This window comes from Mus musculus, chromosome 6, assembly GCF_000001635.26.
Source record: "Mus musculus strain C57BL/6J chromosome 6, GRCm38.p6 C57BL/6J".
NCBI lineage: Eukaryota > Metazoa > Chordata > Mammalia > Rodentia > Muridae > Mus > Mus musculus.
This window is the reverse complement of record NC_000072.6, coordinates 57,344,459-57,367,838: the sequence shown is the minus strand read 5'-3', so window position 1 is coordinate 57,367,838 and position 23,380 is coordinate 57,344,459. Positions and strand designations below refer to the sequence as shown.

Below are 23,380 nucleotides of genomic sequence, written 5' to 3'. Positions count from 1 at the left end.
AATTCAAGATCATATTCCATTTTCCTCTTTTTTCTTTTCAGCAAACACAGTGGAATTCAACGGACTGGTGGACTCTTGTGTATATTGAGCCTCCTACTGCTCTTTAACCAGTTATTCAAGTGCCTGCCATTTTTTGTTTGTCATGGGCCACTGCTCTTACCATGTATGATTAACAACAATTTTAGGGGCAAGGCTGTTAGTATGTCAGCAGTGGCACCTTTTATAAATTTGGAAACTCAATCTCTATGATGTCCTGTTTTTGTACAATGAGGACAGCATGTGATTGTTGTAAATTACTCATATCAATAACTTCCCCAGGAGCATTTATCATATCAACCCTAATTTTCACATTTACTGTTCTTGGAATCTCAGGATTATTTTGAGTACCCCATTGTAAAAGATCCCTTCCCCAGAAATATATGTTTGTGTCTGCCACACAAGGTCTCAACTTTCCTCTTTGTCCTTCTGGTACAATACAGTTAATCTATCAGTTACTTTATATTATTCATGATGATTTACTAGTTCCAATAAACTGTATGTAAAAGTTGTGAAGTACCAAGCTGTATTCCGAAAACATTTGGGCAAGTTTTGGCTTTTCTTGCCCACCTAGTACCTTCTGGCTTACCAAAGGAGGATGGCACATACTGTTTGCTGAAGGCCCTTGAGCTGACAGGCCACTCTGTTCATTTCCCAACGGCAAGATTCTTACCTTGTATGTCTCTCTTGAACCTGTAATCCTTTGACCAATGTTTGCTCTTTCCACAGTACCCTAAATGTCTTTGTGCTTCATTGCAGCAACAACCTGCTTGCTTTCTTCTGAGAATACCATATTCTCCATAATCAATATGCCTTCTATTTTGTCCTCTGAATCTACTAGCCTTACAATTTCTATGGAAATGACCAAATTCACCACAATTAAAGCACCTGTCATTTTGATTCCTAAATTTTCTAGCTGAGTAGCCCCCATGATGTTGGCATTATGCTTCTGAGAACAAATACCAGTTGTCTTTGATCCATTCATCTATCGAGGCTCGTCTTGCTTTTGATAGTCTGGTTTCTCTCTTACATTCTGTATTTACATTTTCAAGTGCCAAGGTTTCTGTCAATAACTGTCTAGTTTCAGATTCTGATATGGTTCTATTTACACATGAGTGCAATCTCTGTAAGAAGTTGGTAAAGGCTTCTGCAAGGTCCTGTATCACATTAGTAAATGAAGTGGATTCCCCAGCCCCACCCAGCTCTTCCCTCATAACCACATCATACACTGACTGTATGACATTGTTCAATTATGACATTATCAGGTCTGATTTGTTCTTGTAAGTCAAAATAATGCCCTTCACTGTGGAGTTGATATTTAGTAATTCAAAAGCTACTATAATTGTGGTTCTTCAATGCTTCAACTTCCCTTCTAGCACACCACCGACCAGAGGCACGAGAAAAGAAAAGTTATTAAGAAAGTAGAATTATGGGCCTGTTTAGAGATAGTTGTTTAGGATGAAACAAATTTTTGTTACCTGCAGTTCAGTCCACTTGACATCAAAAAAATGAACCAGTAGCAGTAGCTCTATGCAGAAGAAAACACCAGGCTCCACTAATCCTCCTGAGTCTGCAGATGCAGGAAGAAGGTGCTATATTATCACCAGAAGTTCTTTGGTGTTTTTCTATCTATGAAGTCACAACAAGGAAAGATCAGTGAAGTAAGCAAGGCAAATGAATGCAAGAGCAAAATCCATTGTCCATCGGGTTATACATATACTCTTTCCAAACATCACATTTCCTCTCAAGCATCCACTCAAGTGAACCATTACATGCCCTTTCACCAGAAAGCTTCAAGAAAAACATCATGTGTCTGTTCTCAGCAAAACAACCTTACATAAGCCTGTTTCCAGAAAAATATTACATGGCACAACTGAGTCTCCAAAGAGAACAGAAATTTCCACTTCATATGCCACATTTTACCCATTCATCTCTTTACTCATTCATGTGTTTAGGGATATCTAGGTTTTTTTTCAGTATCCAAATATTTATAAATAAGCAGTGTCTTTGTAGTATATTGGGACCAGGAGTGGTATAGCTGTGTCTTGAACTAGATCTATTCCCAGCTTCCCGAAGAACCACCACACTGATTCCATAGTGAATGGACAAGTTTGTACTACCAAGATCAACACATGAGTGTTCTTATTCCACATCTTTGCCTGTCTGTGGTGCCATTGCTATTACTCATGTTGGCCATTCTTTCAGGAATCAGGTTAAATCTTAAAGTAGTTTTAATTTGCATTACACGATGACTTTTGAAGTTGAATTTTTTTTAATGTTTCTTAGCCATTTGAGTTTCCTCTTTTGAAAATTCTCTGCTTAAGTTTCTACTCCAATATTAAATTGAATTATTTGTTTTCTTGATGTCAATTTTTTTAGTTCTTTATATATGCCGTATATTAGCCCTGTGCTGGCTTATTTTCTGTCAACTTGACAGAAGCTACAGTCCTCAAAAAGCAAGGGGCCTCAGTTGAGGAAATGTCTCTAGAAGGTCAATCATATTGAGTAAAGCATTTTCACAATTTTCACAATCAATGGCAGAAGGCACAGCCAATTTGGGGTGATGCCATCCCTGGGCTGGTAATACTAGGTCCTATACAAAATATATGAAGGAAGTCAGAGGAAGCAAGCCAGTAAATATCACTCCTCCATGATGTTTTGCATCAGCTCCTGCCTCTAAGATCCTGTCCTGTGGAAATTACTGTCCTGAATTCTTTGGCGATGAAAAGAAATGTGGAAGTATAAGTTGAATAATCTCTTTCCTCCACAACTCAGTTTTTGTTTATCATGTTTTACCACTGCAAAAAAACACTAGGACAAGCCATATACCAGATGTTCAGTTGGTAAAATTATCTTATTTCATTCTCTCTTACTCGGCTGAATGAATATGTGTTTTTTCATTTTGAAGATTTTTAGTTCAAGATCCCATTAATTAAATGCTGTTCTTAGTGCCTGAATAAGCAGTGTTCTATTAAGAAAGTGCTTTTCCAGGCACAGTGAGTATATGGGTATTACAAACATTTTTTTCTATCATGTTCTGTGTGTCTGGCCTTACATTGAGAGCTTTCATCCATTTTTAGTTGACTTTTGTGTATTGTGATAAGTACGGACATATTTGCACTCTTTTTTAAAAAAAATTTTTTAATTTATTTTTTACACTCCATATTCCATTCCCACCCCCACACCCCCCATCTACCCTCTGACTGCTCCACATCCCAGTGGCAAAGACATCTTTGCCATTGACTTCTCTTTGCCCTCTGGCCTGTAACTATAATTTCAAGGTTTTTTTTTTTGATTTATTGATTTATTATATGTAAGTACACTGTAGCTGTCTTCAGACACTCCAGAAGAGGGAGTCAGATCTTGTTACAGATGGTTGTGAGCCACCATGTGGTTGCTGAGATTTTGAACTCCAGACCTTCGGAAGAGCAGTCAGGTCTTACCCACTGAGCCATCTCACCAGTCCTAATTTCAAATTTTGATGTATTTCATGGTATCCTACATACACAATACTTCTATGCACTCTACCAAGTGAAACACATTTCTAGCCCAGCAGCCTAATTTCTGCTGATAATAGAATTATATTACCTCCTGTCTTTTTTCTTTGTAAGAAAAATGGCTTTCCCCAAGCATGTTTGATGGAGGTAACATTTTTATTATTTTAGCAAACGAGATGTTAATTTTTAGGTGAATCCATGAAGCCACTGTCAAGCACATATGGAGGACGCCATGAATGTTTTGGAAGCTGGATGGATACCTTGGGGAATGTAAAATGATTTTCTACTTAATTTAAATGGAATATTATTGTTGTTAGTTTTACTGTTCACAAGGACTTGTATCAATTAATCCACACACACACACAGTTAATGCCTAGAGAGAACAGCTCACAGCTGGAAAACTTGGAGCTCAGCTGTTTCTACTCCACTGTTCTCCTGGAATTAGGAAAGTTCACTTTTCCATTTGATGGTACCACTTTCTAACAACCAAAAAGTCAAAACTGCCCTCTCCAGATGACATGATAAATATGGGTGTAGAGGGAGATGAGCTAATGACATTTCTTCCATATAACTACTTCTTCGGGTCTCATTCTGCCTAGATGTCTTTCAAAGACCCAGGTGGGTGAGTGTTTCTTTTTCTATTCATTATAGTAAGAGCTGTAAGTAGGTGTTAGAATGATTCTGAAATAAATGATTAGAAATGTCTCTGCTTAGAATTTTACTTTTGAGTTATATTATACCATAAGCAAATAAAAGAGATGCTTTCAGACATAAAATTATCAGTGTAATGGTTAATAACAACATGGATTTTACTTAATTTGATTTCTTACTTTGTATGTGACAGTAGAAGTGGGTATTGGGAAAAGAGCAGAGCCCAGCAGAAGGGTGAATAGAGACAGGAAAGGCTCATATCATGAAGATGATAAATGGGTATTATATAATAAATGAGAATATCATCAAGCCCATCACTTTTTACAATGACTGTACACTGATATATATTTAAAATATAGCTCCAGTTTCAACTTTTCAATAAGCATATCTGACAGAGGATTCTCTTGTAAATGTGCTCTGCTGATTTTAAGATCATGGTGAGACCTAGATATGGTCAACTGTCTTACTTTTCCATCCCTGTATCAAAATACCTGGGATATATCATAGGGTTAAAAACAGAGCACAGACGTTTATTGGTGTGCAGGTATACATATTAAGATACATTTAAATTGTAATTTGTATTTTCTCTGACTACTTTTCTTAAGGTAACAGACTGTATGCCTTTATTTATATGACATTTAAACAAGGATATAAACAAATATTAACTAATTTAATGTTTATTCCAGTCTGGTAAGTTTAAATATACTTAGGAATGGTCTCAGGTACTATCTTCTACATTTTTCTATACATATATGCAAGCATTCATATATATATATATATATATATATATATACATATACATATATATATATGGAGTATACTAATGAAGTTGAAAATATAATTAGGCTTCTCACAAGAATCTGCGCCAGTGAAGGTTTTTTTATTTGTATTTCTCTATCACAAGCTGACTTTAAGGTACTAAGTCATTTAATTCCATAATAAATTGATCCTGGTAACCACCCCAAATAAAAATCATGGGCTCTAAAGGTAAGACTGTTGAGTGAAACTATTGAACATATGTGGGTGCTGATGACATATTAATAACACTGGGGACTTTGTTTTCCATTGCACGGGAAGAAATCTGTTTTAAACTAGAAATTCCCAGATGCATCACAATCTGATCATCTTCAGCAAGTGCATGTTTGTTGTCATGTTTGAAAAATAGTGATTCTCTGAATGTCACATGTCTTGTTGAAGACTCCAAATGTTACATGTTCAGGTGTGATTATGTAGTTACTACAGAAACCAGGAAAGGAAAACAAAACCATTGCCAGGATAGGGTTGGGGGAGTGGGAGCATTAGAAAGCAGAACTGCACACTACAAGTATCTTAACAGGAATATAGGCTTCATAGAAAGTGGAGGGAGATAAATACAGAAGAAAGAGGTTGTTAGGTAAAATATCAGCATGAATTGCTGAAACGCCATAATTTCTCATTCTGTTAATTTACAATTCTCTTCATAAAGAAAATAAAAACAGTATTTGCCATGGAAACTTGGAGTTAGTTTTTTTAATCCGGAAGTTCAGTGTCATAAAAGGTGATGGGATGGGAACTAAATTGGTTGCCACCTATGAATATTTATAATGATAATTAGTGGTTATAGGTTGTGGAAAGTACATTGCTGCTCTTCAACTGTATCTAGTCTTAAATTCATATTATAGATTTCTTTGGAAATGGAACATAAAAATAGATGAATTGAGGAAGACATTTGCTAATTAAAATGGTGGGCTTATCATGAATTAGCACCATGCTTTCATTAGAATTATAAGTCATAACATAGATGGTTATAAAATATAGCTCAGTAAAATTTTGATCTCGCCTCAATATTTTTGATACCTTTTGTAACTATTTTCCAAATCAACATAAGTCTATTCAGGTGTGCAAATGTGATTAATGTTCTGTGCTCACCATGACTGTTTGTATGTTAAGTATGAAATGAGGCAATATAAATCAACAAGATTGGATTTCTAAGGTGTGAGAATCAAGGTTAATAAAAGCTCACAAACTATGAATTCTGTATGTGTGGATGTATTTATTGTCTATAATATTGTATGTGTACAGGAGGTACATGGAAAGCATATACAATGCAGGCTATGATGTAAGATCTGGAACATAAAATGTTGAAGAGACAAGGCAATCTTCAACTAGTAAGGAAAATAAAATGAGGATAGAGTCTTATTATCAAGTGTATCACAAGCTTGATTTTACTTTATTTTTTTTTCAGATAATTGAAATAAACTTCCTCTATGCTCTTAAGATGAATAGAAGTTTCACTTATGTTTGCATTCAAGAATGTCCTTTATTTCCAAGCTGGACTTGGAGTCTTAGCCAATATGTTTCTTCTTTGTTTCTATATTTTCATACTCATAGGTCACAGACCTAAACCCACAGACTTGATCTCCTGTCAACTCACCTTTATTCACATGATGATGTTCCTCACTGGAGGGGACCTGTTACTTACAGACATATTTTCATCACTGAACATTGATAATGACTTCAAATGTAAGACAACTTTTTACATAAGCAGGGTGACAAGAGGCCTCTCTATCTGTACTACTTGCCTCCTGAGTGTGTTCCAGGCTGTCACTATCAGTCCCAAAACCTCAGTGTTGGCAAATTTTAAACAAAAACTAAAAAAATACATGACCTATGTTTTCTTGTGTATTTGGTCTTTCAATTTGTCCTACAGTAGTAACCGGATCTTCTATGTTCATGGTTTTACTAATGTGAGTGAGACTAACCAGATGCAGGTCACTGAATCCTGCTCACTGTTCCGCATGAACTATATCATCAGGGTATTCATTTTTACAGTGACAACCTCCAGAGATGTATTTCTCGTAGGAGTCATGCTGATCACAAGTACATACATGGTGATTATCTTGTGTAGAAATCAGAGGCAATGCAAGCACCTTCATAGCATCAACCACCTGAGAGCATCTCCTGAGAAAAGAGCCACTCAGGCTATCTTGCTGCTGGTTATTTTCTTTGTGGTCATGTACTGGGTGGACTTCATCATATCATCTACATCAGTCCTATTGTGGATGTATGACCCTATCATCCTGCAGGTTCAGAAGTTTGTGATGTATGCCTTTCCCACAATTACTCCTTTGGTACAAATCAGTTCTGATAACAGAATAATAGTTATGCTGAAAAACATGCACTCAAAGCACCACCAGAGGTTTTTTTGAAATGATTTTATTTCTGGGAGTGGGTGGGGAGGGGAGTGGGTGGGGAGGGGAGTGGGTGGGGAGGGGAGTGGGTGGAGAAGGGTATGGGGATATCCTTTTGGGATAGCATTTGAAATGTAAAATAAGAAAATACCTAATTAAAAATATTTTTTAAAAAAAACTACTAATTTATTATTTTTTTATACCTATGAGTGTTGTGCCAGCATATATGTACACATGCATTCCTGCTACCCACAGAGGTGAGAAGATGTCATGGCATTCTCTGAAATTGGACTCATAGATGGCTATAAGGAATCATTCTGTAAAGCACCAATTATTTTTTTTCTAAAATACAGTTTCTTTTAAACTTTAATGTCCCTAGCACATGTAGCAGATGTACAGCCCAGTCTCCATGTGGATTTCCCCAACAATTGGTGCCTGTTCCTAAAGCTGCTGTCTGTCATGGAATCCATTCCCAACAGAACTGCCTTTCTAGCCTCAGCTGGAGAGGATGCACCTAACCCTGCAGAGTCTTTATGTGCCTAATTGGGGTAATACAATGGTGTGGGGCACCGTCTCAGATGAGAAAATATAAGGGAAGTGAGGTGGAACCCTGTGAGAGGGCCCCTGGTCGATATTTAAATGAATGAATGAATGAATGAATGGATGGATGGATGGATGGATGGATGGATGGATGGATGGGTGGATGGATGGATGGATGAATGAATGAATTTCCTTAAAAATTAAACTTTAATGTTTCAAGTAGCAAAACAGATTGTTCATATGATTTATTTAAAATTTGCATTATTACACATAGACATTCATATACATTCTTTTGACATTCCTGTTGCTAAGTACTAGAGAGTTTTTAAGTTAACTGTACATAATAACTTGATATTTTACACAAAATCTCTCTTTCTCCTTTGTACTTTGTAAAATGAATATTCCCTTGCTGCCGAGTTTACTCAAAAGGAGATCCTTGCTGATAGTGGCTTTCTAAGCTTTCTCTTGAAAAGATTTCAATCTACTCTCTCTCACCAAGAATAGCTTAAATATTTTATTGTAGCTTTAATTATATTCCCTAATTATAATTTCTCTGGATCCATAAAAATACTGTGAATGTTTCAATGTTTTTTACTACAGTTACTTAATGAATTTTATATGAAAATATCATGTGCCTGTTTATTTGTGCTTCATTTCATTTACATGTATTAAAATATTATTAGTAAATAAAAACTGGTTAGATACACATACATGTTGTAAATGTGTTCATTTTGTACCTGTATGTATGCATGTATGAATGTGTGTGCACAGATGAAGTATGTATGTATGTATGTATACACATGGAAGCCTGGAGACACCTGCTGTCACCTGCTATTTCTGTTTGTTTTGCCATTGCCATTCATCTCCTGTCTTATTAGAACAACTTTCTCTCTGTGACCTGTGCCAAGATGGTAATCCAAGGGCGTCTCCTGTGTCTGCTTCTCCAGCTCTGGGATTGGAAATGTTTACCACCATACCTCCCCCCATTCAAAAATTATGCTTTTTTTCATTGAGGAAATATTTCATACTACATAGTCTGATTAGGGTTTCCCCTCCCCTAAATCTTTCCAGTTCTTTCTTACCTCCTACCCCACTGAAATTGACATCATTTCTTTCTCTCTTTAGAAAAGATGCATGCCTCTTAGTAACAACAACAAAATAAACAAGAAAATGAAATATAAATGAATCACAATGAGACAAAATACACAGAAGAAAAGCTGCCAAAGCAAAAGCACAACAACCAAAAAGAGAAACTCACAAGTTCTCACACAGGGATCTCATAAAATACAGAAACAGAAGTCCTAATATATATGTAAAGGATCAGTAAGACTCCGTTAAGGTTGTTTTGTGTTGGGCATGACTGCATGGCATGGAGCCTACCCTTAGGGATGATTAGTTTCTCCAGAAAGGCTCCCTTCAAGAAAACTAAATTTTTATTACAGGTGGCTATCAAAAGGAGATAGCTTCTCAGTTATGCAAGGGATGTGTATGAACTACGTCTGCTCTAGGACCACGTTGGGTACAAGCCTCTGCAGTCTCAGTGCATGCTGGCACGGATTCTGAGTTCATATGTAAGTCCACTGGGTTGCGTTTAGAAGGCTTTTTTCCTTGGTATTCTCCATCGATTCTGGCTCCTCTAGTCTTTTTACAACATCTTCCACAAAGTTCCCTGTGCACTGAGAGAAAGAATTTGATGGAGACTTCCCATGTATAGTTAGCTGTCTTAATGTTCCCCACTCTCTTCATGTTTTCTAGCTGTGAATCTGTGTATTTATTTACATCTTCTGCTGGAGGGAGCTCTTGTGATGGCTGACTGAGACATAGATGTATACGTATGTCATTAGTAGTCATTTTATTGCTACATTCTTTTACTAGTAGTATTTGGTTTTCTCCTTGGTCCCAGGCCTATATAAAAGTTTCATGTTCTTGACAACCCAAGCAGTGCTGGGTATCGATTCAATCCCATGGACTCCACGCTTTAACTCAAATCAGATATTGGTTGGTTACTCTCACAAGCTTTGTGACACTATTGCACCAGCATATTTTTTTATTTATTTAAAACTCCCCAAAATACTGGATTGTTAGTAATTTCACTAAGGAATAAACTGCTTGAATTTTGGCTGGAATTATTTTCCCATCTTCTAATGTGCAGGCACTTTCATCAGCAAGTCCCCAAAGGCTGCTAAATTCTGCTTACCTGATCCAAGAATATACTGTCATCAGTATAGTGGACCAGCATGATGTCTTGAAAAAGAGGCATGGAATTAAGATCATTTTGAACTAATTTATGAAATAAGGCTGGATAATTAATATACTTTGAGGTAGAAATGTAAGGGTTACTCCTTGCATTGCCAAATAAAAACAAAATGCCTTTAGTGAGACTTATGAGCAAGTATTTTTATAAAGCATTTGTGAGGTCACTGTCTGCTTACAAGTATCAGAAGATAATCTGTAATCTGTACTCAGTCCAAGAAAAGAAATCACATCTGCTTTATCAATTGGAGTTGGAGTCACTTCCTCACTGAGTTAATAACAGTGAAGTGTCATTTTCCATGAATGAATATTCCACCCTGCAAATTTCCAGATGTGTTCCATACAGGCCAAATAATATATACTCTTATGTGGGGTAGCCATTACCTCTGCACCTTTTTAATCCTTGATGCTGGCATTGATTTCTCTAATCTTTCTCTGAATGTGATATTTCTTTGGGTTCAACATTTTCCACGGTAGAAGCAGTTCCAATGGCCTCCATTTGTTCTTTTTAACCATGAGAGCCTTTATAAGGCAGGTGAGGGAACAAATGTGCTATTTCTGCTGTGAATAAGAAATGCTGAAAAGAGCTTGTGTCTGGCTGTGAACCAAAATCTTCTGGAAGGAGTCTGTGTTGGCAGAGACTTGTTGATAGGCTGCAGTTTCAGATCTGTAGAGAAGCTGGACACTTTTAGAAACAGATATTCGTGATATTATTTTAGTCTCTGGAACATCCATTCCTTGTACTACTCTATATACAAACTATCATCCCATGATGCAAGATAGAAATACATTTTAGAAACTGTTAATTGAAATGAACACCTCATGATAATACATAAATTCTATTAGGCACTATTAATTTATCTCCCACCTATCCAAGGGCTAACAATGTCATCAGATAACATCTTTGGTCTATAAACAGGTTGCCCTGTCTCATTGTAACCACCTCTCTTGAATGCCCACCAATGCATTTTAAATTTACCTATGTTTGTATTTTTCTTTGTTCTATAAATGTATAAAAACTTTATAAAACTATGTTCACTTTAGAACACAGAATTGTGCGGTAATCTTAATGTGTTCCTAGGCTGTAGAAACTTCTGAGGTGAGAACGATTTCTTACATAAACCCTACTACTTTCTAAGACAAATATCTTACATATTTTTAAAATTATATATCCTGGGATTCCGGAAATAATCACAGCTTGAGTTTTGTACCCCATTGTGAATCAGATGGTGTTGTGCTGGGACATGTTCCTTAACCCCAAAAGACCACCAAAGAGTCGATTCAGATGCAATCACATTAGGGTCTCTTTAATCAGGCTTGGACTTCGTCTCCCCGTCAAACCTAGCATAGCAGGACAGGAAGGTGGAGAGCCCCAAGCTTAGTTTCAGGAAAGCATTTATAGAGGCAAGCAAACAAGTAAGGGTGTTTCTAGCCTGGGACACATTTGACTGCAGGGCCATTATAGTCTTTATCGTAAGTGGCTGGTGCCGGGAGCCACAGCATAAACTTAATTTCTGTTTCCCTCCTGACTGGTGGTTGTTCAGAAGTGAAGTGCCAGGAGCAGACTTGAAACCTCAAGGTTCACATTTTTGGGGGAGTAACTTGGAACTGGTGCTATGTATCAGTTTGCTAGTTAACTTGAGTTTAACCTAGGTCAGGTTCTCTAAGATGGAATTTGAACCCAAATGATCTGGTCTCTCACCAAGTAGATGCAACATCTTTTGGGATAAGCCCCACTCCAGCAGTCCAGAAACTACATGAAGCATCACATATATTACATATGGGAGTGGAGGCCCAGAACCAGCCTGTGTATGTTCTTTGGTTGGTGTTTCAGACTTTAAGATCCCCAATGGTTCCAGATAATTGACTCTGTTGGTCTTCCTGTGGAGTTTCTATCCCCTTCAACACATAAAATTTTTCCACCTATTCTTCCATAAGAATCCCCAACCCACTGTATGGTTTTGGGTGTCTTTATCCGAGTCAGCTGTTGGGTAGAGCCTCCTGTCTGCAAGCGTAATAGAGTATCATTAATAGTGTTAGGCACTGGTTCTTGCCCATGGGATGGGTCTCTAGAGGGTATGGTTATTGATTGGACATTCCCTCAGTTACTGCCACCTCCCACATGCCTGCATTACTTGTAGACAGGAAAATTTGGGATTGAACTTTTGTGGGTGAGTTGGTGTATCTATGGCCCCATTGGTGTTCCTGTCTGTATACAGTAGGTGTACTCTTCATCTTCCATATTCCCAATGTAGTGAGTCACAGTTAATATCCCCCTCACTGATTCTTGGGCACCTCTCTTGGCCCATGTCATGTCATGTCCTGGAAGTGTACCCCTGCTTCCAAACCCCATCAGTTGCAGATTTCCATCATTTTCATGGCCAAATAGCCATGTCTCATGTCATTCCAACACCTGATCCTTAGTTTTCCAATTCCCCTTCCCATCCTATCTGCCTCTTATTACTATTTTATTCTCCCTTCTAAGTGAGGTTTCATCTTCCTGGCTTGGGCCTTCCTTCTTCTTTAGCTTCTTTGTGTCAATGGAGTGTATCATGGTACCTGTGTTTTATGGCTAATATGCACTTATGAGTATTTACCATGCATTTCCTATTGGGTCTGAGTTACCTTAGTATGGATGATAATCTCAAGTTCCATCCATTTGCCTGCAAAATTCATGATGTCTTGGACTTTAATAGCTGAATAGTATTGCATTGTGGAGGTGTGCCATATTTTCTTTATCCATTCTTCAGGTGAGGAACATCTAGGTTTTTTTCCCCAACTTCTGGCTATTATGAATGAGGCTGATATGAACATAATTGAGCAAGTGCCCTTGTGGGATGGTAGAACATCTTTTAGCTTTATGCCAAGAAATGGTATAGCTGAATCTTGAGGTAGAACTATTCCCAGTTTCCTGAAAAACTGCCAAATTGTTTTTCAAAGTGGTTGTACAAGTTTACATTTCGACCAGCAAAGGAAGAGTGTTCCCCTTGCTCCATCTCCTTACCACCATGTGCTATCTTTTGACACTTTGATCTTAGCCATTTGGATGGGTGTTTGAGATGGAACCTAAAGGTTTTTTTTTTTTTAATTTGCATTTTGATGATGACTAAGGACATTGAACATTTCTTTTAGTGCTTCTCAGCCATTTGAGATTCCAATGTTGAGGATTCTCTGTTAGTTCTGAACCCCCATTTTTAATTTGGTTATTTGGGTTGCTGGTGTCTAACTTCTTGAGTTCTTTGTAAATTTTGGATATTAGCCCTCTGACATATGCAGGGTTGATAAAGATATCCCTATCTGTGGGCTGCCAATAAAAACTACATGGTATTGGTACAGCAACAGACACATTGATCAATGGAATGAAATTGAAGACCCAGAAATATAAACATACACCTATAGACTTGTTTTTTTTTAAATATATAAAAGCCAAAACCATACAATGGAAAAATGGAAGCATCTCCAACAAATGGTGCTTGACTAGCTGAATGTCTACATGTAGAAGAATAAAAATTGATCCAGACTTATCAACCTGCACAAACTTCAAGTCCACGTGGATGAAAGACCTAAAAATAAAACCAGATACACTGAGTCTCCTAGAAAAGAAAGGGGGAAATAACCTTGAATGCATTGGTACAGGAGAGAGGTTACTGAACAGAATAACAATGTCTCTAGCTGTAAGAAAAATTGATAAACTCATGAAACTGCAAAGCATTTCTAAGGGTTTTTCTTTTTTTATTGAATATTTTTGTTATTTACATTTTAAATGTTATCCCCTTTCCTGATCCCCCCCCCCCGAAAAAAACCCCTATCTCATACCTCCTCCCCCTGCTTCTATGAAGGTAATCCCCCACAGACCCAACCACTCCTGCCTCCCCACACTTCCATTCCCCTACTTTGGGGGCATCAAGCATTCTTTTTTTTTTTTTTTTTTAAAGAGCTTTCAGGTATCCTGTCAAGCTGCAAGTGTGTGCCCTCTCCATTTTCTTTTTGGAGGCACTTACAGCTATGAGTTTTCCTATTAGTACTGCTTTCATTGTGACCCATAGTTTTTGGAGTATTGTGCCTTTATTTTCATTATGGTACTCTCTTGCTATTTCTAGGGTGTAGTTTCCCTCCTGGTGTTGGAGTTTTCCATTTCTTATCCTTTGTAGGGCTGGATTTGTGGAAAGATATTGTGTAAATTTGTCTTTGTCATGGAATATCTTGATTTCTCCATCTCTGTTAATTGAGAGTTTTCCTGGGTATAGTACCCTGGGCTGGCATTTTTGCATTCTCTTAGGCTCTGTTGTGACATCTGCCCAGGATCTTGTAACTGTTATAATCTCTGGCAAAAAGTCTGGTATAATTCTGATAGGTCTGCCTTTATATATTACTTGACCTTTTCCCCTTACTGCTTTTAATATTCTTTCTTTGTTTTGTGTATTTGGTGTTTTGATTATTATGTGACTTGAGGAATTTCTTTTCTGGTTCAATCTATTTGGAGTTCTGTAGGCTTCTTGTATGTTCATGGACATTTCTTTCTTTTTGTTGGGCAAGTTTTCGTCTCTAATTTTTTGAAGATATTTATTGGCCCTTTAAGTTGGATATCTTTGATCACTTCTATACCTATTATCCTTAAGTTTGGTTTTCTCATTGTGTCCTAGATTTTCTGAATGTATTGGGATTTTTTCATTTTGCATTTTCTTTGACAGTTGTATCAGTAATTTTTATGGTATCTTCTGCACCTGGGATTGTCTCTTTTATTCTCTTGGTGATGCTTGCATCTTTGACACCTGATCTCTTTCCTAGGTTTCCTATCTCCAGAGTTGTCTCCCTTTGTGATTTTTTTTTAATGGATATATTTCAAATTATAGATCCTGGAAGGTTTTGCTCAATTCCTTCACCTGTTTGTTTATGTTTTTCTGTAATTCTTTAAGGGATATTTTGTGTTTCCTCTTTAAGGTCTTCTACCTGTTTACATGTGTTCTCCTTTATTTCTCTAATGGAGTTATTTATGTCCTTCTTAGAGTTCTCTATCAATCATCATGAGAAGTGATTTTAGATCCAAGTCTTGTTTTTCCATTGTGATGGAGTATCTGGGACTTACTATGGTAGGAGAACTGGGTTCTGATGATGCAACGTAACCTTGATTTCTGTTGCTTATGTTCTTGCACTTACCTGTTGCTATCTGGTTATCTCTAGGGCTACCTTCCCTAGCTATCTCTGACTGGAGCCTGTCTCTCCTGTAATCCTGGTTATGTCAGAAATCCTCAAAGTTCAGTTGTCTGTGTGATCCTGTGATTCTGGAGTCCTGTGATCCAGAGAGTCTGAGTGTTTCAGAACTCCTGTGAGTCAGTTGCCTCTGGGATCCTGAAATCCTAGTGTGACCCAGCTCCTGAGATACTGTGATCCTGACCATGTTAGAGCAACTGATTCCTGGGTGTGTTAGAACACCTGGGAGTCAAGCTTGCTCTGGTGTTGTGGTACTGTGTGCAGAGCCATGACCAAGGTCTGCTCAGGATACTGGTTCAGACTGGATGGAACCTGTGCCACTGGCCAGGTGGGTGTTCCTGTGTCCCTGGATCCTATGGGTCTCATTTACACCTGGAATAGGGTAAAATGTTGTGGCCTTCTCACCTATGATTCTGGGTGTGTTAGAGCACTGGAGAGTGGAGCTTCCTCGGGGTGTTTTGTGACTCGATGTGCAGTTAGTGCCCAAGATTTGCTCAAGGCATTGGCTCAGACCTGAAGTCGGTTTTGTTTCTTGATCAAGTCATTTCCTTTTGATTTTTAAAAATTTTTTATTAGGTATTTTCCTCATTTACATTTCGAATGCTATCCCAAAAGTCCCCCATACCCTCCTCCCAACTCCCCTACCCACCCACTCCCACTTTTTGGCCCTGGCTTTCCCCTGTACTGGGGCATATAAAGTTGGCAAGTTCAATGGGCCTCTCTTTCCAGTGATGGCCGACTAGGACATCTTTTGATACATATGCAGCTAGAGTCAAGACCTCCGGGGTACTGGTTAGTCCATAATGTTGTTCCACCTATAGGGTTGCAGATCCCTTTAGCTCCTTGGCTACTTTCTCTAGCTCCTCCATTGGGGGCCCTGTGATCCATCCAATAGCTGACTGTGAGGATCCACTTCTGTGTTTGCTAGGCCCCAGCATAGTCTCACAAGAGACAGCTATATCTGGGTCCTTCATGAAATTCTTGCTAGTGTATGCAATGTGTCAGCAATTTGAAGCTGATTATGGGGTGGATCCCTGGATATGGCAGTCTCTACATGGTCCATCCTTTCGTCTCAGCTCCAAACTTTGTCTCTGTAACTCCTTCCATATGTGTTTTGTTCCCAATTCTAAGGAGGGGCATAGTGTCCACACTTCAGTCTTCATTCTTCTTGAGTTTCATGTGTTTAGCAAATTGTATCTTATATCTTGGGTGTCCTAAGTTTTGGGCTAATATCCACTTATCAGTGAGTACATATTGTGTGAGTTCCTTTGTGATTGTGTTACCTCACTCAGGATGATGCCCTCCAGGTCCATCCATTTGCCTAGGAATTTCATAAATTCATTCTTTTTAATAGCTGAGTAGTACTCCATTGTGTAGATGTACCACATTTTCTGTATCCATTCCTCTGTTGAGGGGCATCTGGGTTTTTTCCAGCTTCTGGCTATTATAAGTAAGGCTGCTATGAACATAGTGGAGCATGTGTCCTTCTTACCGGTTGGGACATCTTCTGGATATATGCCCAGGAGAGGTATTGCTGGGTTCTCCGGTAGTACAATGTCCAATTTTCTAAGGAACTGACAGACTGATTTCCAAAGTGGTTGTACAAGCTTGCAATCCCACCAAAAATGGAGGACTGTTCCTTTTTCTCCACATCCTCAATAGCATCTGCTGTCACCTGAATTTTTGATCTTAGCCATTCTTACTGGTGTGAGGTGGAATCTCAGGGTTGTTTTGACTTGCATTTCCTTGATGATTAAGGATGTTGAACATTTTTTTCAGGTGCTTCTCTGCCATTCAGTATTCCTCAGGTGAGAATTCTTCATTCAGTTCTGAGCCCCATTTTTTAATGGGGTTATTTGATTTTCTGGAGTCCACCTTCTTGAGTTCTTTATATATGTTGGATATTTGTCCCCTATCTGATTTAGGATAGGTAAAGATCCTTTCCCAATCTGTTGGTGTCTTTTTGTCTTATTGACGGTGTCTTTTGCCTTGCAGAAGCTTTGCAGTTTCATGAGGTCCCATTTGTCAATTCTTGATTTTACAGCACAAGCCATTGCTGTTCTATTCAGGATTTTTTCCCCTGTGCCCATATCTTCATCGCTTTTCCCCACTTTCTCTTCTATAAGTTTCAGTGTCTCTGGTTTTATATGAAGTTCCTTGATCCACTTAGATTTGACCTTAGTAGAAGGAGATAGGAATGGATCGATTCACATTCTTCTACATGATAACAACCAGTTGTGCCAGCACCATTTGTTGAAAATGCTGTCTTTCTTCCACTGGATGGTTTTGGCTTCCTTGTTGAAGATCAAGTGACCAGAGGTGTGTGGGTTCATTTCTGGGTCTTCAATTCTATTCCATTGGTCTACTTGTCTGTCAGTATACCAGTACCATGCAGTTTTTATGACAATTGCTCTGTAGTAAAGCTTTTGGTCAGGCATGGTGATTCCACCAGAGGTTCTTTTATCCTTGAGAAGAGTTTTTGCTATCCTAGGTTTTTTGTTATTCCAGATGAATTTGCAGATTGCTCTTTCTAATTTGTTGAAGAATTGAGTTGGAATTTTGATGGGGATTGCATTGAATCTGTAGATTGCTTTTGGCAAGATAGCCATTTTTACAATGTTGATCCTGCCAATCCATGAGCATGGGAGATCTTTCCATCTTCTGAGATCTTCTTTAATTTCTTTCTCCAGAGACTTGAAGTTTTTATCATACAGATCTTTCACTTCCTTAGTTAGAGTCACGGCAAGATATTTTATATTATTTGTGACTATTGAGAAGGGTGTTGTTTCCCTAATTTCTTTCTCAGCCTGTTTATTCTTTGTGTAGAGAAAGGCCATTGACTTGTTTGAGTTAATTTTATATCCAGCTACTTCATCGAAGTTGTTTATCAGGTTTAGCAGTTCTCTGGTAGAATTTTTACGGTCACTTATATATACTATCATATTATCTGCAAAAAGTGATATTTTGACTTCATTTTTTCCAATTTGTATCCCCTTGATCTTCTTTTGTTGTCTAATTGCTCTGGCTAGGACTTCAAGTACAATGTTGAATAGGTAGGGAGAGAGTGGACAGCCTTGTCTAGTCCCTGATTTTAGTGGGATTGCTCCAAGCTTCTCACCATTTACTTTGATGTTGGCTACTGCTTTGCTGTAGATTGCTTTTATCATGGTTAGGTATGGGCTTTGAATTCCTGATTTTTCCAAGACTTTTATCACGAATGGGTGTTGGATCTTGTCAAATGCTTTTTCCACATCTAATGAGATGATCATGTGGTTTTTGTGTTTGAGTTTGTTTATATACTGGATTTCGTTGATGGATTTCCGTATATTGAACCATCTTGGCATCCCTGGGATGAACCCTACTTGGTCAGGATGAATGATTGTTTTGACGTGTTCTTGGATTTGGTTAGCTAGAACTTTATTGAGGATTTTTGCATCGATATTCATAAGGGAAATTCGTCTGATGTACTCTATCTTTGTTGGGTCTTTTTGTAGTTTAGGTTTCAGAGTAATTGTAGCTTCATAGAATGAGTTGGGTAGAGTACCTTCTGTTTCTATTTTGTGGAATAGTTTGTGAAGAACTGGAATTAAATCTTCTTTGAAAGTCTGATAGAACTCTGCACTAAACCCATCTGGTCCTGGGCTTTTTTTGGCTGGGAGACTATTAATGACTGCTTCTCTTTCTTTAGGGGATATAGGACTGTTTAGATCATTAACCTGATCTTGATTTAACTTTGGTACCTGGTATCTGTCTAGAAACTTGTCCATTTCATCCAGGTTCTCCAGTTTTGTTGAATATAGCCATGTGTAGAAGGATCTGATGGTATTTTGGATTTCTTCAGGGTCTGTTGTTATGTCTCCCTTTTCATTTCTGATTGTGTTAATAAGGATGCTATCCCTGTGCCCTTTAGTGAGTCTGTGCCCTTTAGTGAGTCTGGTTTATCTTTCTTGTTGATTTTCTCAAAGAACAAGCTCCTCATTTGGTTGATTCTTTGAAAAGTTCATCTTGTTTCCACTTGGTTCATTTTGCCTCTGAGTTTGATTATTTCCTGCCTTCTACTCCTCTTGGGTGAATTTGTTTCCTTTTGTTCCAGAGCTTTTAGGTGTGTTGTCAAGCTGCTAATGTGTGCTCTCTCTAGTTTCTTTTTGGAGGCACTCAGAGCTATGAGTTTTCCTTTTAGAAATGCTTTCATTGTGTCCCATAAGTTTGGGTATGTTGTGGCTTCATTTTCATTAAACTCCAAAAGGTCCTTAATTTCTTTCTTTATTCCTTCCTTGACCAAGGTATCATTGAGAAGAGTGTTGTTCAGTTTCCACGTGACTGTTGGCTTTCTATTATTCATTTTGTTGTTGAACATCAGCCTTAGTCCATGGTGATCTGATAGGATGCATGGGATGATTGCAATATTTTTGTATATGTTGAGGCTTATTTTGTGACCAATTGTGTGGTCAATTTTGGAGAAGGTACCATGAGGTGCTGAGAAGAAGGTATATCCTTTTGTTTTAGGATAAAATGTTCTGTAGATATCTGTCAGATCCATTAGTTTCATAACTTCTGTTAGTTTTACTGTGTCCCTGTTTAATTTCTGTGTCCATGATCTGTCCATTGTTGAAAGTTGTGTGTTAAAGTCTCCCACTATTATTTTGTGAGGTGCAAAGTGTGCTTTGAGATTTACTAAAGTGTCTTTAATGAATGTGGCTGCACTTGTATTTGGAGCATAGATATTCAGAATTGAGAGTTCCTCTTGGAGAATTTTACCTTTGATGAATATGAAGTGCCCCTCCTGGTCTTTTTTGATGATTTTGGGTTCGAGGTCCATTTTATTAGATATAAGAATGGCTACTCTAGCTTGTTTCTTCCTACCATTTGCTTGGAAAATTGTTTTCCAGCCTTTCATTCTGAGGTAGTGTCTATCTTTTTCTCTGAGATGAGTTTCCTGTAAGCAGCAAAATGTTGGGTCCTGTTTTTGTAGCCAGTCTGTTATGTCTTTTTATTGGGGAGTTGAGTCCATTGATATTAAGAGATATTAAGGAAAAGAAATCGTTGCTTCCTATTATTTTTGTTGTTAAAGTTGGCATTCTGTTCTTGTGGCTGTCTTCTTTTAGGTTTGTTGTGGGATTACCTTCTTGCTTTTTCTAGGACTTGGTTTCCGTCCTTGTATTTTTTTTTTCTGTTTTTATCCTTTGAAGGGCTGGGTTCTTGGAAAGAAAATGTGTGAATTTGGTTTTATCCTGGATTACTTTGGTTTCTCCATCTATGGTAATTGAGAGTTTGGCTGGGTATAGTAGCCTGGGCTGGAATTTGTGTTCTCTTATTGTCTGTATAACATCTGTCTAGGCCCTTCTGGCTTTCATAGTCTCTGGTGAAAAATCTGGTGTAATTCTGATAGGCTTGCCTTTATATGTTACTTGACCTTTTTCCCTTACTGCTTTTAGTATTCTATCTTTATTTAGTGCATTTGTTGTTCTGATTATTATGTGTCGGGAGGAATTTCTTTTCTGGTCCAGTCCATTTGGAGTTCTGTAGCCTTCTTGTATGTTCATGGGCATCTCTTTCTTTAGGTTATGAAAGTTTTCTTCTATAATTTTGTTGAAGTTATTTGCCGGTCCTTTTATTTGAAAATCTTCATTCTCATCTACTCCTCTTATCCTTACGTTTGGTCTTCTCATTGTGTCCTGGATTTCCTGGATGTTTTGAGTTAGGATCTTTTTGCATTTTCCATTTTCTTTGATTGTTGTGCGGATGTTCTCTATGGAATCTTCTGCTCCTGAGATTCTCTCTTCCATGTCTTGTATTCTATTGCTGATGCTCGCATCTATGGTTCCAGATTACTATCCTAGGGTTTCTATTTCCAGTGTTGCCTCGCTTTGGGTTTTCTTTATTGTGTCTACTTCCCTTTTTAGGTCTTGGATGGTTTTATTCAATTCCATCGCCTGTTTGGTTGTGTTTTTCGGCAATTCTTTAAGGGATTTTTGTGTTTCCTTGTTAATGTCTTCTACCTGTTTAGCAGTGTTCCCCTTTATTTTTTTTATTTATTTTTTATTTTTTTTTAATTAGGAATTTTCCTCATTTACATTTTCAATGCTATCCCAAAGGTCCCCCATACCCACCCCCCCAATCCCCTACCCAACCACTCCCCCTTTTTGGCCCTGGCATTCCCCTGTACTGGGGCATATAAAGTTTGCAAGTCCAATGGGCCTCTCTTTCCAGTGATGGCCGACTAGGACATCTTTTGATACATATGCAGGTAAAGACAAGAGCTCCCAGGTACTGGTTAGTTCATATTGTTGTTCCACCTATAGGGTTGCAGTTCCCTATAGCTCCTTGGGTAATTTCTCTAGCTCCTCCATTAGGGGCCGAGTGACCCATCCAATAGCTGACTGTTATCATCCACTTCTGTGTTTGCTAGGCCCCGGCAGAGTCTCACAAGAGAAAGCTATAACTGGGTCCTTTCAGTGAAATCTTGCTAGTGTATGCAATGGTGTCAGCATTTGGAAGCTGATTATGGGATGGATCCCTGCATATGGCAGTCACTAGATGGTCCATCCTTTCTTCACAGCTCCAAATTTTGTCTCTGTATCTCCTTCTATGGGTGTTTTGTTCCCATTTCTAAGAAAGGGTAAAGTGTCCACACTTTGGTCTTCGTTCTTCTTGAATTTCATGCATTTGGCAAGTTGTATCTTATATTTTGGGTATCCTAAGTTTCTGGGCTATTATCCACTTATCAGTGAGTACATATTGTGTGAGTTCCTTTGTGATTGGGTTACTTCACTCAGGATGATACCCTCCAGGTCCATCCATTTGCCTAGGAATTTCATAAATTCATTTTTTTAATAGCTGAGTAGTATTCCATTGTGTAAATGTACCACATTTTCTGTATCCATTCCTCTGTTGAGTTGCATCTGGGTTCTTTCCAGCTTCTGGCTATTATAAACAAGGCTGCTATGAACATAGTAGAGCATGTGTTCTTCTTACCGGTTGGGACATCTTCTGGATATATGCCCAGGAGAGGTATTGCGGGATCCTCCGGTAGTACTATGACCAATTTTCTGAGGAACCGCCAGAATGATTTCTAGAGTGGTTGTACAAGCTTGCAATCCCACCAACAATGTAGGAGTGTTCCTCTTTCTCCACATCCTCGCCAACATCTGCTGTCACCTGAGTTTTCGATCTTAGCCATTCTGACTGGAGTGAAGTGGAATCTCAGTGTTGTTTTGATTTGCATTTCCCTGATGATTAAGGATGTTGAACATTTTTTCAGGTGTTTCTCGGCCATTATGTATTCCTCAGGTGAGAATTCTTTGTTCAGTTCTGAGCCCCATTTTTTAATGGGGTTATTTGATTTTCTGGAGTCCACCTTCTTGAGTTCTTTATATATATTGGATATTAGTCCCCTATCTGATTTGGGATAGGTAAAGATACTTTCCCAATCTGTTGGTGGCCTTTTTGTCTTATTGATGGTGTCTTTTGCTTTGCAGAAGCTTTGCAATTTTATGAGGTCCCATTTATCGTTTCTTGATCTTACAGCACAAGCCATTGCTGTTCTATTCAGGAATTTTTCCCCTGTACCCATATCTTCGAGGCTTTTCCCTACTTTCTCCTCTATAAGTTTCAGTGTCTCTGGTTTTATGTGGAGTTCCTTAATCCACTTAGATTTGACCTTAGTACAAGGAGATAGAAATGGATCAATTCGCATTCTTCTGCATGATAACCGCCAGTTGTGCCAGCACCATTTGTTGAAAATGCTGTCTTTTTTCCACTGGATGGTTTTTAACTCCCTTGTCAAAGATCAAGTTACCATAGGTGTGTGGGTTCATCTCTGGGTCTTCAACTCTGTTCCATTGGTCTACTTGTTTGTCACTATACCAGTACCATGCAGTTTTGATCACAATTGCTCTGTAGTACAGTTTTAGGTCCGGCATGGTGATTCCACGAGAGGTTCTTTTATCCTTGAGAAGAGTTTTTGCTATCCTCTATTTTTTGTTATTCCAGATGAATCTGCCGATTGCCCTTTCTAATTCG

General features: G+C 38.2%; 1 protein-coding gene across 1 annotated transcript; it reads left to right on the top strand.

Moving 5' to 3' along the window:
• Window positions 1–6,460: 6,460 nt before the first annotated feature.
• Window positions 6,461–7,372, top strand: Vmn1r17 (vomeronasal 1 receptor 17). The gene has a single exon (NM_134171.1). The coding sequence runs from the start codon at window positions 6,461–6,463 to the stop codon at window positions 7,370–7,372; it is 912 nt and encodes a 303-aa protein (NP_598932.1).
• Window positions 7,373–23,380: the final 16,008 nt, after the last annotated feature.

Coding starts and splice junctions, on each gene's coding strand:
- Vmn1r17 (NM_134171.1), top strand. CDS start 6,461: ATGTTTGCATTCAAGAATGTCCTTTATTTCCAAGCTGGACTTGGAGTC.